Here is a 13940-nt window from a genome sequence, read left to right on the forward strand (position 1 = left end):
GTGCACTTCTTTCTTGCCTCTAACTTGTAAACAAGGTGAGCCAGATACACAAAAGGGAATGTCATAGGATTCCCCAAAGGATCCTGGAACCTCACACAACTCTCTAGACACCCAATGAAGAAATCTGGGGATGCAAAAGACATTTTTTAACCATCTTAGTTCTCTCTATACTCAGGTTTCTCCTTCTTGGAACACAGAAGTTTGCCATGAACCTGACTGATTAAGCCTGCTTTTTGCCTCTGATGTCAAAGCTTCTCTCACTGGCTTCACATATGGATGGCAACTCGATGAGCTCATCACCATAGGTACCCTAATAGATCCTCACCAAAACCCACTGGAAGTTACAGAGGACGTAACTGGAGAGTGCACTAAAAATTCATTTGGAAGAGAGAAAGGGATGATAGGATTGGTGCTATGTCTGCTAAAGGGTAAACTTAGGAATAGGCAACAAGGATATGAGCCATGAAAGTGTGTCAACAAACTTCCTTCCTGCCGACTACTTCATCTGCAGTTGATGACCTATCTTTGAAAAAGATTTTGAAGAAGAAATGTGATTTTAAAAATTGTTCTATTACCCACTGAGTGGACTGATCTGACATTCCTGATACTTTAGAAATATGATTGCCTAGTGTTTACCAGAAGATGCCAGAGTATAGGCCACTGGTTACACAGGAGGACACCTCTTCCTCTTGGCCTTCACCAGACTCACAGTCCAGACACATGATGCTCAGAAATGAAACCCTAGCGGTAATAATCTCTGTATTGTTTTGTGTTCAGTGATGACTGGCATCACTGGGGGATGCATTTGTCTTCCTCGTTCTTAGGGGGCATATGTGAGAAGGTTTGTGAACTGTGAACATTTTTTTTTTGCTTCTGAGATTTTTTTATTTTAATTTTAAATAGCTTGTTTTACATGTCAATCCCAGTTCCCTCTCCCTCCCCTCCTCCCGCACTCCCCTTCCCCCCTCCCTCCCACCCTATTGCCAAATCCTTCCCCATAGGGGATATCTAGAGTCTGTCATTTTACTCTTGGTAGGGTCCAGGCACTCCCCTAAGAGTCCAGGCTGAGAGAGCATCTCTCTTTGTGCTATAGGCACACGAAGACTGTTTGTATACCAGGGATAGACACTGATCCACAGCTCAGGGCCCCATAGGTTGCCCAGGCCTTCTCACTGACACTCACATTTGGGGCGTCCAGCTCAGTCCCATGCTGGCCTCCCCACTGTCGGTCTGGGGTCCAAGAGCTCTCCCCTGTTCAGTTCAGCTGTCTCTGCTGGTTTTGCCAGCCCATTCTTTGCCAATTTGCTTATCACTCCTCTCTCTCTCTCTGTCACTGGCTTCCTTGGGTTCAGTTCAGTGATTAATTGTGTGTTTGCCTCTGCTTCCATCAGTCACAGGATGAAGGCTCCCGGATGGTTATAGCCATCAAGTTCATTATCAGGGATGGGCATTCGAGGTGGTCCCTCCACTATTGCTTAGCTTGCCAATTGGTGTTATCCCTTTAGATCACTCGAGGTCACTCTGGTGCCTGATCTGTCTTCGAACCTATGATTCCCTCTTCCCCCTATTCTACCCCCACCCCCTCAACTTCCTGTTCCCCCATGACCAACTCTCTTCCTCTTCACCCCCTCTCTTCTTCCCAGGTCCCACTCCCCCCAACCCCTCGCCGTGTTCCCCATCCATTCAGAGGATCTTGTCTCCATCCTCTTCTCTTGGGTACTATGCATATATGCATATCTTTTAGGTTCTTTCCTGTTTCCCAGACTATCTGTGGAAGTGCAGACTGGCACTATCCTGATCCATGTCTAAAATCCATATATGAGTGAGTACATACCATGTTTGTCTTTTTGCGACTGGGTTACCTCACTCAGGATGGTTTCTTCCAGTGCTATCCATTTCCCTGCGAATTTCAAAATTCCATTGTTTTTTTTCTGCTGAGTAATACTCCATTGTGTAAATGTACCACATTTTCTCTATCCACTCTTCAGTTGAGGGGCATCTAGGTTGCTTCCAGGTTCTGGCTATTACTAACAATGCTGCTATGAACATAGTGGAGCAGATGCCCTTGTTGTATGAACCTGCCTCATTTGGATAAATGCCTAAGAGTGGAATTGCTGGGTCTAGTGGTAGATTAATTCCCATTTTCCTGAGGAATCTCCATACTGATTTCCAAAGAGGCTGTATGAGTCAGCACTCCCACCAGCAGTGGAGGAGTGTTCCTCTCTCTCCACATCCTCTCCAGCATAAATTGTCTTCGGTGTTTTTGATTCTAGCCATTCTGACAGGAGTAAGATGGTATCTCAGAGTTGTTTTGATTTGCATTTCCCTGATGGCTAAGGATGTTGAGCACTTTCTTAAGTGTCTCTTGGCCATTTTAGCCTCCTCTACTGAGAATTCTCTATTTAGCTCTGTACCCCACCTTTCAAGTGGATCCTTCGGTGTTTTGGAGACTTGTTTCTTGAGTTCTTTGTAAATTTTGGAGATTAGCCCTCTGTCAGATGTAGGGTTAGTGAATATCTTTTCCCATTCTGTGGCCTGTCTTTTTGTCTTTTTGACTGTGTCCTTTGCCTTACAGAAGCTTTTTAGTTTCAGAAGGTCCCATTTGTTAATTGTCGATCTCAGTGCCTGTGCCACTGGTGTTATGTTTAGGAAGTGGTCTCCTGTACCAACTCGTTGAAGAGTATCTCCCACTTTCTCTTCTAAAAGTTTCAGTGTGGCTGGATTTATGTTGAGATCTTTGATCCATTTGGACTTAAGTTTTGTACAAGGCGATAGACCTGGATCTATCTGCAGTCTTCTGCATACCAGTACCCAGTTATGCCAGCACCATTTGTTGAAGATGCTTTCTATTTTCCATTGTACAGTTTTAGCTTCTTTGTCAAAAATCAAGTGCTCATAGGTGTGTGGGTTAAAATTAGGGCTTTCGATTCGGTTCCATTGGTCTACCTGCCTATTTTTGTGCCAATACCAAGCTGTTTTCAGGACTATAGCTCTATAATAGAGCTTCAAGTCAGGTATGGTGATGCCTCCTGAAGTTCCTTTATTGTATAGGGATGTTTTGGCTATCCTGGGCCTTTTGTTTTTCCATATAAAGTTGATTAATGTTCTTTCCAGGTCCTTGAAGAATTGTGATGGAATTTTGATAGGGATTGCATTGAATCTATAGACTGCTTTTGGCAAGATTGCCATTTTTATTATGTTGATCCTACCAATCCAAGAGCATGGGAGATCTTTCCATTTTCTGGTATCTTCTTTGATTTCTTTCTTTAAAGATACAAAGTTCTTGATATACAGGTCTTTCCCTTCCTTGGTTAACATTATCCCCAGATATTTGATGCTGTTTTTGGCTATTGTAAAGGGTGATGTTTCTCTGATTTCTTTCTCAGTCACTGCATCATCTGTATATAATAGGGCCACTGATTTTTTTGAGTTTACCTTGTATCCTGCCACATTGCTGAAGGTGTTTATCAGCTCTAGGAGTAACCTTGCGGAGTTTTTTGGGTCACTTATGTAAACTATCATATCATCTGCAAATAGTGAAAGTTTGACTTCTTCTTTTCCTATTTGTATCCCCTTTATCTCCTTTTGTTGTCTTATTGCTGTAGCTAGAACTTCAAGTACAATATTGAAGAGATATGGAGAGAGTGGACAGCCTTGTCTTGTTCCTGATTTTAGAGGAATTGCTTTGAATTTCTCTCCATTTAGTTTGATGTTAGCTGTTGGTTCACTGTATATTGCTTTTATTATATTCAGGTACGTTCCTGTTATCCCTGATCTCTCTAGGACCTTTATCATGAAGGGGTGCTGGATTTTGTCAAAGGCTTTTTCAGCATCTAGTGAGATGATCATGTGGTTTTTCTTTCGCAGATTGTTAATATGGTGGATTACATTGATAGATTTTCTAATGTTGAACCATCCCTGGAATGGTTCCCTGCATTCCTGGAATGAAGCCTACTTGATCATGGTGGATGATTTTTCTGATGTGTTCTTGAATCCGGTTTGCGAGTATTTTATTGAGTATTTTTGCATCAATTTTCATGAGGGAAATTGGTCTATAGTTCTCTTTCTTAGTTGTGTCTTTGTGTGGCTTGGGTATCAAGGTAATTGTAGCCTCGTAGAAAGAGTTTCGCAGTAAGCCTCCTGCTTCTATTGTGTGGAATACTTTGAGGAGTATTGGAATTAGCTCTTCTTTGAATTTCTGGTAGAATTCTGCACTGAAGCCATCTGGGCCTGGGCTTTTTTTGTTTGGGAGACTTTTGATGACTGCTTCTATTTCATTAGGGGTTATAGGTCTGTTTAGATTGTTTATCTGTTCTTGATTTAGTTTTGGCAAGTGATATCTATCCAGGAAATTGTCCATTTCCTTTAAATTTTCAAATTTTGTGGAGTACAGATTTTCAAAGTATGCCCTGATGATTCTCTTGATTTCCTCAGAGTCCGTTGTTATGTCCCCTTTTTCATCCCTGATTTTGTTAATTAGCATGCTCTCTCTCTGTCTTTTGGTTAGTTTGGACAGAGGTTTGTCTATTTTGTTGATTTTCTCAAAGAACCAACTCTTTGTTTCATTGATTCTTCTCAGTGTTTTCCTGGTTTCTACTTGGTTGATTTCAGCCCTCAATTTGATTATTTCCTGGCGTCTGCTCCTCCTGGGGAGTTTGCTTCTTTTTGTTCTAGAACATTCAGCTGTGCTATTAATTCTCTAGTATGACTGTTCTCCAGTTTTTTCATATGGGCACTTAGTGCTATAAACTTTCCTCTCAGCACTGCTTTCAAAGTGTCCCATAAGTTTGTGTATGTTGTGTCTTCATTCTCATTGAAATCGAGGAAGTCTTTAATTTCTTTTTTATTTGTTCCTTTACCCAGGGATGGTGCAATTGTGCATTGTTCAATCTCCATGAGTTTGTAGGGTTTCTGCGATTTGTGTTATTGTTGAATTCTAATGTTAATGCATGGTGGTCTGATAAGATGCAGGGGTTATTCCAATTTTTTTGTATCTGTGGAGATTTGCTATGTTTCCTATTATGTGGTCAATTTTAGAGAAGGTTCCATGTGGTGCCGAGAAGAAGGTATATCCCTTTGTATTTGGGTGGAATGTTCTATAGATGTCTGTTAAACCCAGTTGGGTCATAACTTCTATTAATTCTTTTGTTTCTTTGTTAAGTTTCTGTCTGGAGGTCCTGTCTAGCGGTGAGAGCAGAGTGTTGAAGTCTCCTACTATTAGTGTGTGAGATTTTATGTGCATTTTGAGCTTTAGTAATGTTTCTTTCACGAATGTAGGTGCCTTTATATTTGGGGCGTAGATGTTTAAAATTGAGACTTCGTCTTGATGTATTTTTCCTTTGATGAATATGAAGTGCCCCTCTTCATCTCTTTTGATTGATTTTAATTTGAAGTCTAATTTGTTAGATATTAGGATTGCTACACCCGCTTGTTTCTTGGGGCCGTTTGATTGGAAGATCTTTTCCCAGCCCTTTACTCTGAGATAACGTCTGTCTTTGATGTTGAGATGTGTTTCTTGTATGCAGCAGAAGGAAGGGTTCTGTCTTTGTATCCATTCTGCTAGTCTGTGAACTGTGAACATTTGATGGAACTTGTAAATAAGGCATATCAGAGTGGAGGAATGTAAGTCCCACATGGTCTGGAAGGGGCTCCAGGGCAATGAAGATGTTGCCCTGGTTACTGTTGACAAGATTGCAAGCTAAGGTGCAGCTACACCAGCAAGATTTGTGATTGGGTTCAAGGATGTCTGTGCTTTCAAGGATAGCAAGGGCTCCCGTGTTAAAGAGAAGACAGGCAGAGGAAGAGCCCTCAGGTAGGAACCTGATATTATATAGAAGAAAATGGTCCCAAATTTAACCCCATTTTTAAGACTAGGACACGCTAATGAAGAAATGACCTTAGCAGTGCTGCATGGGACACAGCTCTAACCAGATGAGTTTCATCATACAAACAGTTTCATGACGGCCACATTCACTGTGAGACTTACTGTTAACCGTCAACTTTACAACCTAGAGACCCCTGAGAAGTGAGTCTCATTGAGGATTGTGTAGATTGGTTTGGCCCTTGAGTGTGTTTGTGGGGTGTTATCTGGAGGTGGGAATATCTGCTTTATGAGGAGTGGCAACCATTCCCTAGTTTTTCCCACTCATATTTCTTTGGCCCAAGCAGACAGAATGCACACTGGGAGCACCGAGCACATACCCCTAATGAGGACCTCTGAGGAATCACCCCTTGGGATGCCCCAGTGTGACAACAAACCTCTCACCTTCATGGAAATCCCGATCTCCAGGGACAGAGACAGTGTCTCTTTGTTTTCTCTCCAACATCTAGGCTTCACCAGAGACAGCCAGGCATCCTTGAGAGAAGAGCTCTCTGAGTTCACACCCAACACTGTGATATTTTCATCATCCAAGTCCAGGATGGCACCAGCAGAGACAGGGCTTCTGTGAGAACCTCGGAGAGCAGCAGGTGAGAAGTCTGGGGACACAGGTCAGTAAATGGCTCATCCAAGAGCACACTGATGCCCTGTATCATTAACATAAGGAATGACCCTGGGAGAAGCACCGTCTAAATCTTTGTGTACCTAGCCAAGTTCCAAAGGGAAATGTTTCTTGTCCTACAAGGGTTAGCGGTGGTGTGACAACAGGCTCTAACAGTCTTTATTGGAAAAAGAGACTCCCCTCACAGACATGCACGGTTGTCCTACTCCACACCAGATCTCCATGTTTGTGCCGGTTGCTTCTCTATGTTCATTGACTGTGACCTGTGATTCCGTAACAAAGCTCAGACTTGAGCTACTTTGGTTACTATTCTGAGTCCCATATAGGGAACTGGGCTAGACTACGAACTACTCAGTTTTAATTTACAGTCCAGGAATCCCAGCATGGCTCACAAGAGGCTAGTGGATGAAACACATGTCAACTTGCTTAATCCCGCAAGCTGAACAACACTGGCAGGGCTGTCTCTCTACAAAGAAGCTGCCATGGATGCTGCCTTCTGCTCCAGAGGATGCCTGCCAGTACCCAGTCAGAGTGAGAGCTGTTAGGTATGTGACATGTCTGAACACATTGCTTTTCTGAGGAAGTGCAGCTTGCTCTAGTGTCATCATCACTTTCCGGCAGGAAACCTGCCTATGTTATGCCAGGCCACCTCCTGGCACAAATACTGTAGCAGGAGAGCACAGGAGAATTTCCCCTTGTTTCAGATTACATCTTAGCATGAATTCCGAGTATGCAGGGCAATTCCCCTTCAGACTTCATTTACTCTCTTCTCTTTGTTTCTGCTCTAGGAACTGTCTGTCCTTAGTGTAGGCACTCTTGAATCTGTTATGACAGAATGTGTCAAAGCTTCCTCACTCACCCCCAGCATACACGCTTGCCACAAGTCATCAAGAGCACAAGCCCATTGTCTAGGTTTCTCTAACCTGCTCCATACGCTATGGCTCTAGGAGTTACTCTAGGTTCAGAAAAAGTATTTCTTGGGGGCTAGATGGACAGCTCTGTGGTTAGGCACACTTCTTACTTTTTGGAAATCTGGGATTGGGTTCCTAGCACCCACATGGTGTGTGACTCACATGATGACTCACAGCCATCCATAACTCTAGTTCCGGGTACCCAGTGCCCTTGTCCTAGCAGGGCAGAGGCATGCACTCCAAACACAAACATAACTGCAAGCAAAACACTTATACACACAATATAATAAATACATTTAGTAAATATTTTAATGATTCCTTATCTCAGCAGTTTCCCCTTAATTTCAAGAACGTGACTCTCCTAGGACTAGTCACCACACCCAGAGGAAGCTCCATCTATAACCAGTCCCCCAAGATGCTCCTTGTATAGCCCTCCCCCCCAGCAGTCAGGTCTCATCACATAGAGAAGTGCTTGTCACCTTCCTAGTGTTATGACACTTTACCATAGTTTCTCCTGTTGTGGGGACCCCCAAGCATAAAATTATTTTCATTGCTGTTTAATAACTGTAATTTTGTTACTGTTATCAATTGTAATGTAAATATTCAGTTTGCAGCATATCTGATATGTGACCTCCAAGGGGTCGTGACCCATAGGATGAGAATCACAGACATAGAGCCTTGGCCTCTTTGCCTTTGTCCCAAGGCTTTTGGTCAACTAGTCAAGCAGTACTCTGCTTTCCTGGGCAAACACCTTGAATTCCTCCATGAGCACTGTAGCCCAGATGTCTCATCTGATCTCCTTCCAACACTCCCCGAAGTCCCACTCCACAGAAAGGGCTTATCAGGCCAGGCTAACCTTTGGGACAGACCGCATCAGACTGCTCTTTACCATTCAGTAATCACTTTTCACCTCAGAAAAACTCTCCCAAAGTAGGAAAGAGACAGAAGCTTCAAGATTGTAGTACAGAGACCTGTCACAGCACTTGCTCCTTGTTTAAAATTTCCACAGATGAAAGCTATTAACATGAAGGCTACAGAAAAAGCCCTAAGCTTGTGTTGAGCTTTTTATTCCGTTGGATCTGCAAATGTGGTTCAATGACCTAAAGGCCTCATCTTAAATTTCATTATCTAAAAATTAAATTCATCCCCTCAATTATTAGACAAAGTAAATACTGTATAGAAATGTCCTGTGTGGAACTTAGAAAGCAGGCATGTAGCTCAGGAGATATGGGCACTAGAGTGACATGCTGCTGAATTTAACAGGGATTTTACTGTAAGACTCTACAATACTGGAAGTGTGTTTGTATTTGCTCATCACTGACAAGCCAACCATTGCAAAATAGAAACTGTTTTTGCCTAAATGTTGGCAAACAATCTTATTGTCTGATCATACTTTTTTCCTCACAGACATGGGTAGAGATAATGAGACCATGGTTGCAGAATTCCTCCTCCTGGGACTCTCTGGGAAGTCAGAGCAAGAGGAGATCGTCTTTGGGATGTTCTTGGGGATGTACATAGTCACTATGTCTGGGAACCTTCTCATCATCCTGGCCATCAGCTATGACCCTCATCTGCACACACCCATGTACTTCTTCTTGGCCAACCTCTCCAGTGTCGACATCTGTTTTTCTTCAGTCACCATACCCAAAGCACTGGTGAATCATGTGTTGGGAAGCAAGTCCATCTCTTACATGGAGTGTATGACCCAGATCTATTTCTTTATTACATTCGTCAACATGGATGGCTTCCTCCTGAGTGTGATGGCCTATGACCGCTACGTGGCCATTTGTCACCCTCTCCACTACACCCTGATGATGAGGCCCAGACTCTGTGTCCTCCTGGTGGCCATATCCTGGGTCATCACCAACCTGCACGCTCTCTTGCACACTCTCCTCATGGTTCGACTCACCTTCTGTTCCCGCAATGCTGTACAGCATTTCTTCTGTGACCCCTACCCGATCCTGAAGCTCTCGTGTTCTGACACCTTCGTCAATGACCTGATGGTTTTCACTGTGGGTGGAATGATATTCCTGACACCATTTTCATGCATTGTTGTTTCCTATGTTTACATTTTCTCTAATGTTCTGAAGATACCCTCTACCCGTGGGATAAAGAAAGCCCTGTCCACTTGTGGATCTCACCTCACTGTGGTCTCCCTCTTCTATGGGGCAATCCTGGGTGTCTATATGCGTCCTTCATCCTCCTACTCACTACAGGACACAGTAGCCACTGTCATCTTCACAGTGGTGACACCACTGGTCAATCCCTTTATCTACAGTCTGAGAAATCGTGACATGAAAGGAGCCCTAAGGAAGATAATTCTCCGATGCTAGAATATGAACATTTTGGAGCTGAGAGGACTCCCAGACATTATGTATCTGTTCATCTTTTCAGAGAAAACAATGCATAGATTGGTATAGAATTAATGCATGGCTTTTCCTGTGACTAATAACAAATGATCATGGTTGTGTTTGTAAATCTCATGCTGGCAGATGCTCCTTTTCATAAAAGTAGTAATTTGTCATCTCTGAAAAGGTCTTATTCTGAGGAGCTCATTTCAAAGACAAGAAACCCTGGGACAACTGGGTGTTCTGTGGCTTGAGGTGGTCCCCCCAATCTGTCAGAGGCCTGCTCCCACAATACCCCTGGCCTTTTACAGGACTTTAGAGCTGACCCCCTTCTCTGATCTCTCTCTGGCCTCTGATGAGGAACATCTAGTTCACCTGCTGGTGTGAAAATGACAAGTTTTTCTCTGTCCCAGGCTTAAGCATCTCTTCAACATTTCACAGCTTAGAATGCACCCTTTGCAGACCGTCTGGTCCCCTCCTGCCCTGTTGGCCTTTCCCTCCTCAGCATGGGCACTAGTCTGGGACAAGGCCACTCAGGGATGGATACCGGAAACTGCAGACAGTAAAACACTAGTATCTGTATAGGTAGAGGATATGGCGGTGTAATAAAGATTTTAAAGAAACAATGTAAAACTAAATCAAATGTAGGAATAATTCAGCAAGTTATGAGTATTTACAGTTATAATAGTCATCAATAGCCTCCATATGCATGGAAAATGTCCAGTTACAAGACAGAGGGATCGAGGAGATCACACAATAAAAACATGCTATGTGGAACACACGAGGATTGCACAAGGGAATGCTTTCTCTTAAAAAACATCTGATTCCAGCATTGCAGGGATGAGGGTTTCTGTTTGTCTCTAACTGAAAAGCAGTAAATGGCAATAAAAATACAGGACAATTTTATCTGACACTCTAAGGGTTAGCACTACAGTTTCATAGAAACAGATACGCATCTCTACATATAAATCCTGAGTATAAACTCCGGTAATCAAACCGAGGTTATTCCAAACAGCCCACAGACTAGAGCATGAAGTACAGACTCACATACCAGTGCACAGTGAATGGCAGGAACTTGTAGGGATTGGTCACTGCAAGTGTCAACCATGAAGCAAAGAGTCAGTGATAATTAGCTGTTTCAGGGCTCCAGAGCCTCACAGCAGGATAGTACTCTGATGAGGGAAGGCTGTAGCTCTCTCTCTCTCTCTTTTTTAAAGATGTATTTATTTACTATGTATACAGTGTTCTGCCTGCATGTATCCCTGCAGGCCAGAATAGGGTACCAGATCTCATTACGGATGGTTGTGAGCCACTATGTAGTTGCTGGGAATTGAACTCAGGACCTCTGGAAGAGCAGCGAGTGCTCTTAACCTCTGATCCATGTCTTTGGTGAGAAAGGGCTTGGCATGCATGAAGCACTCTCCCCATTCCTAAGCATGGAGAGCAGTCCACTTCCTGAAACAGCTGGTGATAGGTTGGTCCCAGGGGTTTTGTCTTCAAAATTTAGTGGGTGGATGTTTTGATTGATCTGGAGGACTCCTGAGGGAAGGGTAGGGATGCTCTAGCCTGACTGGAACCAAGAGCAACCATGTCTTATCAGAACATGAGAGGATTATCAACTTTCCCTCTTGTTCCAGAGTTTGCAGTCGGGCACTCAAGGAAGTCAAAGGATGGGTTCTCCACCTGTGAAAGGGTTTTGTTGTTGTTATTCAACCAATCAATGGATCAGTCAACCAACCAATCCCAAGACCTTGCAGGGAACATTATATTTAAGAAGAAATACTTAACCTTCTCTCTTCTACCCCTGGGGACAAGGTTAGAGGAATGTTCTGGTCACCCTAAATCAGCATTGAGCTGGTGTCCTATCTAATGGTACAAGAACAAGACAATGCAGAAATTGAAATGGAAAAATAAGACCATTAATAGCATTTTCCAGAATTAAAAAAGATCAAGGGACATGCCAAAACCCAAACCAAAGCAAGCAAATGAACACATAAAACCCACAAAGGAAAAAGGTAAGATCTCAGGTTTTAAAGATCACAGTGTGTAAAGTCAATATTCAAAACTCAATTGTTTTTCTATATTCCAATAATGAAATTTGGAGTCAATTTTTTAAAGTCAACTTTATAATAGTATCATATATGAAGACAGTCATGCTGGTCAGTGTCAGATCCAAAGGAAACTCCAATTTCCCAAATGGCTGTTTGTGTATCTAGATATGAGCTCAAGCTGGACTAAAGCATTTCTGGCAGTTAAATGAAAGCCAGCATTCCTCAGGAATTTGTGAAGTCAGTTCCCATCTGCTGAAAGGAGTAATTTCCCTTATGTCTAGTTGAAGGGACATATGGCTAGTTGCGGTGCTTATCAGCATATCAGAGCAAATCTCACTTCAGTATCACAAGTACCTGTTACACATATCCATGCTGGCATCCTAGCCCTTCTCTCCTTCTCCTTAACCCTAAACTCCCTCCAGTTCAGAGGCACCCTCCCCACAGCTACTCATCCTTCTTTATATTTATATATAAATTATATATATATAATTTAAATTAGAAACAATCTTATTTTACATGTCAATCCCAGTTCCCTCTCCCTCCCATCCTCCCATAACCCCCAACAACCCCCCATTCCATCCCCCATCCACTCCCCAGGGAGAGTGAGGCCTTCCATGAGGGATCATCAAAATCTGTCAAGTCATTTGGGGTAGGGCCTAGGCCCTCCACTGAGCTAGGCTAAGAGAGTATTCCTCCATGGGAAATGGGCTCCCAAAGTCCGTTCGTGCTCTCTAGGGATACATCCTGGTTCCATTGCCAGAGGCCCTATAGAATGCCCAGTGCTCCTGGCTGACACCCACATTCAGGAGGCCTGGTTTGGTCTTATGTTGTTTCTCCAGCTGTCAGACTGGGGTCCATGAGTTCACACTTGCTCAGGTCAGGTGTTTCTGTGAGTTTTCCCAGCGTGGTCTTGACCCCGTTGTTCATCACTCCTCCATTTCTGAAACGATTCCAGGAATTTGGCTCAGTGTTTGGCTGTGGATCTCTGCTTCTGCTTCCATCAGCTACTGGATGAAGGATATAGGATGACATTTAATATAGTCATCATTCTCATTATAGGGGATAGTCATTTAAGGTAGCTTCTCCACTATTGCTTAGGGTCCTAGTAGGGGTCATCCTTTTGGATCTCTGTATAATTCCCTAGTGCCAGATTTTTCTTTAAACCTATAGTGGCTCCCTCTATCGATGTGTCTCTTTTCTTGCTCTCCTCTAATCCTCTCCCCACCCAATCTTCCTTATCCCTCATGTTCTCCTCCCCCTACTCTTCTCCCTTACTCTCTTTCTCCTCCCTCCCTACCCCCTGCCCCCATACTCCCCATTTGTTCGGGGGCTCTTGTTCCTTTCTGCTTCACTGTGGGACCGTGTATGTCTCTCTTATGGTCCTCCTTGTTTCCTAGCTTCTCTGGAGGTATAGACTGTAGGCTGGTAATCCTTTTCACTATGTCTAGAATCCATATATTAGTAAGTGCATACCATATTTGTCTTTCTGTGACTGAGTTACCTCACTTAGGATAGTTTCTTCTAGTTCCATCCGTTTGCCTGCAAATTTCAAGATTCCATTGTTTTATAATCCTGAGTAGTACTTCATTGTGTAAATGTACCACATTTTCTGAATCCTTTCTTCTTTCTTTGATTGAGGAGCATCTAGGTTGCTTCCAGGTTCTGGCTATTACAAATAATGCTGCTATGAACATAGTTGAACAGATGTCCTTGTTGTATGAATTTGCATCCTTTGGGTATATGCCTAAAAGAGGATTTGCTGGATTTTGAGGTAGACTGGTTCCCATTTTCTGGAGAAACCACCATACTGAATTCCAAAGTGGCTGAACAAGTTTGCACTCCCACCAGCAATGGGAATCCAGTTTCAGAGATGGAAGAGTGATGAACAAGGGGGTCAAGACCATGCTGGGAAAACTCACAGAAACACCTGACCTTTCTCCACATTCTGTTCAGCACAAACTGTTGTTTGTTTTTATTTTAGCCATTCTGACAGATGTAAGATGATATCTCAGAGTCATTTTGATTTGCATTTTCCTGATGGCTAAGGAATTTGAGTACTATCTTAAGTGTCTTTCAGCCATTTTAGATTCCTCTATTGAGAATTCTTTGATTAGTTCTGTACCCCACTTT

At 43.0% G+C, this 13940-nt stretch overlaps 2 protein-coding genes across 2 annotated transcripts in view; both read left to right on the forward strand.

The window, feature by feature from the left end:
- The window catches only part of LOC101833751 (zinc finger protein 354A), a 142995-nt gene that overhangs the window by 58496 nt on the left and 70559 nt on the right, over positions 1–13940 (forward strand). The gene's annotated exons all lie outside the window — the stretch shown is intronic.
- LOC121141091 (olfactory receptor 1361-like) lies at positions 8821–9744 on the forward strand. The gene has a single exon (XM_040747941.1). It carries the CDS (start codon positions 8821–8823, stop codon positions 9742–9744), a length of 924 nt encoding a protein of 307 aa, XP_040603875.1.

This window comes from Mesocricetus auratus, unplaced genomic scaffold (assembly GCF_017639785.1).
Source record: "Mesocricetus auratus isolate SY011 unplaced genomic scaffold, BCM_Maur_2.0 Super-Scaffold_100007, whole genome shotgun sequence".
In the NCBI taxonomy this organism is placed as follows: domain Eukaryota; kingdom Metazoa; phylum Chordata; class Mammalia; order Rodentia; family Cricetidae; genus Mesocricetus; species Mesocricetus auratus.

Coding starts and splice junctions, on each gene's coding strand:
- LOC121141091 (XM_040747941.1), top strand. CDS start 8,821: ATGGGTAGAGATAATGAGACCATGGTTGCAGAATTCCTCCTCCTGGGA.